Source organism: Grammomys surdaster, unplaced genomic scaffold (genome assembly GCF_004785775.1).
Source record: "Grammomys surdaster isolate TR1022 unplaced genomic scaffold, NIH_TR_1.0 62, whole genome shotgun sequence".
NCBI classification, from domain to species: domain Eukaryota; kingdom Metazoa; phylum Chordata; class Mammalia; order Rodentia; family Muridae; genus Grammomys; species Grammomys surdaster.
The window spans coordinates 3626964-3631224 of record NW_021604564.1 but is presented as its reverse complement, the minus strand read 5'-3'; the positions used below and the strand labels follow the sequence as shown (position 1 = coordinate 3631224).

General features: G+C 50.3%; 1 protein-coding gene across 1 annotated transcript; it reads right to left on the bottom strand.

Annotated features, from left to right (window-relative positions):
• Positions 1–294: 294 nt before the first annotated feature.
• On the bottom strand, positions 295–3481 carry Bhlhe22 (basic helix-loop-helix family member e22). The gene has a single exon (XM_028764354.1). It carries the CDS (start codon positions 3022–3024, stop codon positions 1954–1956), a length of 1071 nt encoding a protein of 356 aa, XP_028620187.1. The 5' UTR covers positions 3025–3481; the 3' UTR covers positions 295–1953.
• Between the last annotated feature and the right edge of the window lie 780 nt (positions 3482–4261).

Sequence of the window (4261 nt, the reverse complement as noted above, 5' to 3'; positions counted from 1 at the left end):
ACCTAGATTCTGTACATGTGGGAAAAATTTCAGGGAGACCCTGGCTTTGTAAGTACCAGTAACTTTAGACCTGTTTTGGGTATAATCATTGACTTCTTTCACCTCTGCTTCATGGCCATTCCCAGGTCTAGACCTCTTAGTAACCATGTGAGCTAAGGCTACTCACAATTGTACAGCACTGCCAAACTTTAGTTCCACTTTTTATGAAACTCCTTTCCCTTTTTTGTTACTTCTCAGGCATGAATAGCACAGAAGAGAGTGGCTGCTCCTTCTACAAAGCACAGCATAATGAAATGTTTGATCAAAATATTTTAATAAAGATTCTTTCTGACATAGATACACATACAAATGGTCATACATAGCTGTCATAGTCTGATTGACCTATTTAATATACATATCTCTCTTTACACATCCAAAACCCACGGATAGATCCATCATAGCTCTGAAATCACCATCCAACCTGACAAACTGAATTTGTAGTATATGTAAGGAGTGGAAAATAGCAAGACTCTATTTTAAAAAGAGGTTTTCTGGATTTTCATAGGAGGAAAGGCAGGCAGATGGCCGTGCAAACTAACACTGAAAGCTCGCTTTGAGTAAACAGCTCCTTGCTCTTCCTTTGCTTTTTGTCATTTCTTTTAAATTTTATTTTTCTTAGAAAAATAACAAAGGATTTCACACCATAAGCAAATCAAACCAGTCTTTTAACTTAATAAGTCATTACAGTTAGAATAACTTATATATGTACATCTATATTAAAAACAATAAAATTAGACCTTTTAAAATGCACAGCACAACCTGAAAAATATATTTGCCTAGTGTGTTCTTACTCATAAACTCTATTGCTGTGATGCTTTTCCATTTTCAAATGCAAATAGGTCCCCTTTTGGAAAAGAGATGAATTCATTCATCAATTAAGAATACACCTTTCCTTTAATTTTTGGACTGAAGCAATTTATTAAAGCTCAATTTAAATACATGGATGATGCAACTGAAAATATCCAATGCTCTTTCAAAAACCTCAGCAGCTCAGATACATCAAGATTTCTCTTCACATTTGTTGGCAAATATACCTTTGAACACTAGGCACACAGTGTAAGTTAATATATAAAACAAAATTTTAGAAGCATTAAAAAAATCTACACTTAAGACCCAAGACCTTAACACATAATAAATACTGTTGATGTGGATCATTGAAGAATAACAAATAAATACCATAAATTGTTAATACATCATTGCAGAGTAGAAAGTAACAAGGTGCACATATTTTAAATGTAATTCTTTCAGCCACAGCCTGCTTTTTATATCACTCTCACCAAAACTTTGAGCATTTTCACGGGATTATAAGTTCAGAGAGTAAAAAATACAAGTCTCTCATAGCAACACGTCTCTCTGCTTTCCCCTCCACTTAAATAAGTCTGCATTTCAAGTTTTTCTCTTGGCTCAGAATCAAGATGAATTTTCGAGTGCCCTTTCTGATTTGTCTGAATGAATATTCTGTCCTCGAGCCTCTCAACTCTAAACCCTTCTCCCCGTCATCACTCCCCAATTCTCAGCTATTAGTAGGATTAGTATTTTGTCACTCAGTACTTTCCCGTCTAGTAAGCAAGCACTACTTTTCAACTTATTTTTCACCTTCAAATAAGACTGTACTTCCTTGAGATCTAGGTTGCCACCAAAGTTGCCACTTTTCTGACGGGAGAAATAAACCACAGCTCATCCCGATTAAACCTCCCTCTTCCCTCCCTCCCCACCCCAAAGACCGAGATTCCAGGCGTGCCAAGGCTAAAAGTCGAGTTTGTCTCTGATAACTTCTACGTCCCTGCCTCTGCTTTGTTTGCCCTGCAAGTGTTTCACAACTTAGGAGAGGACCAAAGTAAAAGGGATGGGGAGCAGCTTCTCACTTTCCTCTAGCTTTGGGGTCGGTCTGGAGGTTTTCGAGGGAGGGAGTGTTTAAGGCTTCTCCGTGCACTGTTTGCAGAGGCTGGATGAGACGCTGTTGAATAGGGCACACTTCTCAGGGCAGGAGGCAGCGGGAGGCAGCCCCGCACTGAACGGGTAGCCAGCCGCCTGCTCGTAGGCGCCAAGCGCCGGGTGCAGGGCAGCGGCCGCCGCAGCCGCGGCCGCAGAGCTGGGAAGAGAGGCTGCGGAGATGGCCTGACCTTGATTGAGGTAGGCGACTAGGCGCCGCATTTCCTCCAGGGCCTGTGCCTGCATGAGGATGTAGTTTTTGGCGAGGAGCAGAGTGGCGATTTTGGAGAGCTTCCGCACCGAAGGGCTGTGCGCGTAAGGGATGACCGCGCGCAGCTCATCCAGAGCGTCGTTCAGGTCGTGCATCCTCCGGCGCTCGCGGGCATTGATATTGAGGCGCAGCGCCTTCTGCTCTTTGGATTTCTTGCTGCTGCTGCTGCCGCCGCCGCCGCTGCCGCCACCACCACTTGTGGGGGCCCCCGGGGGGAGGCCCGAGCCACCGTGCAAGTGGGCGTTGGAGCAGCCCTCGACCACCTTGGCGCTGCCGCCCCCTGCTCCAGGCGACGCCCGCGGGTCGGGGCCCCCGGCTCGCAGAACCAGCTCGCAGCGGCCATCGCTGTCGTCGTCGGGGCTCTGCTCGCCGCCGCTGCTCTCGGCCACGGAGCCGCGACCGGCGCTCTCGCCATACTTGAGGCATAGGGCAGCCCCCGCCGGCAGGCTGCTCAGGCTCGGCTCGCCCCCCACGCCCGCTGAGCCCACGAGCAGCCCGGGGACACTCGCCCCGCCGCCGCCACCGCTCGCGCCGCCGCCTCCTCCGGGCGGAGGCAGCAGCAGCCCGGCCCCTTCGGGGTCAGCCGGCTCGAAGCAGCCAAGGGGCGACGAGGACGACGCCGGGCGTTCGCGAGTTGGCGGCGCCAAGGACAGGTCCATGCCCGGGGGCGTGGAGCGAAAAGCCGCCTCCAGGCGCTTGGCGGCGGAGGCGCCCAGGCTCTTGTGCAGGAAGAGGTCGTCTTCGCTCGCGGCCGCCGCTCCGAGGTGCAACCCGCGCTCCATAGTCCCGGCCAGCCGCCGCTTGGGCTCGGGAGACAGGCAGCCGCACAGACGCGCACCGGCAGGGCTCCGGAGCTGCTGCGTGCGTCGGTCCCCGCGCTGCCCGCAGTCCTGTCCCCTTCTTTTTCTTTTTCGCCTTCCCCCGCGCTCGCCGCCTCCTCTTCTTCTTCTTCTTCGTCTCCAGCCGACGGTGCTGGCTACTAAGGCTCACCATGGGCCGCGGCCCCTCATGGTGGGAGGCTGGTCGCGGAGGGAGTGGAGCTGCCGCCGCTGCCGCCTCTGAGTCCAACCCCGCGCCTCCTCTCCGCACCGTTTATCTTGCTTGGATTCACCTTCAAGAGATTTCCGGACCCATCAACCAGCCGCCGCCACAGACGGGGGAGTCTTTTACATCATTATCTCTGAGTAGATTATTATGAAGAAGACTCGCCTGTTGGGACAGCGCTTTCTACCCAATCAGGTTAACGTTTTAATTAATAGGATTAAAACGGTAACAAACAATCGCAGGCGCTATCTGGGCGCGAGTCTGAATAGTTTCATTTCCCAGGTCTGAAGACAGGCAGCAGCCAGAGCTTTATAAAAGGCGCCTGCTCCATTATTCTGCCTGCCATCTGTATACACAGCTTAGCGCATATGTTTGCAAGGCGCTGGGTCCTGTTAGTAACCCAACAACTGCCTTTAGCTTGACATGTGTGGCGACTTTCACTCATCAATGAGCACACTAAAAGCCCTACTTAGAGCTGAGGATGTTCTTTGCTCCTTCAGCAAATTGTATATCCGCAGTAAAGGCTGGGAGTCCAGTGGAAAGCAGACACCCCCACCCCCACTGCTCACCACCACCCCCAACACACAATACCCTTCACTGGGCCACTACTGTCTCAGCTTGCTTAGTTATCTTCTAGGGAGAGAAGTACAAGTCTCTCTGCTAATAGCAAGTCTCTATTTAGAGATGGAACCTGGGGTCCTGCGGTAGGGGTGAGGTTCCTGCTGGCTTGCCTTGAATTTACCCTAGGTTTTCAGCTAGTATGTCAGCAAGAGGGAACCCAGATTTTCTCCGCACCACTTTCCACACAGCCCTCCACTGCCCATTTCCTATTTAGATGAGAAAAGTTTAAAAATTAAAAAAGCACCAAAATGATGACCAAGTTGCTTACATAGCCCGTTGGATTTAAAACTCGAAGGGGGCGGAGTGGGGGAGGCCTTTGCAGAATCCCCCCCACACACTGTTAAGTTGGTGGCG

Bases quoted from the DNA above. Each gene is read 5' to 3' on its own strand.
- Bhlhe22 (XM_028764354.1), bottom strand. From the start codon at position 3,024: ATGGAGCGCGGGTTGCACCTCGGAGCGGCGGCCGCGAGCGAAGACGAC.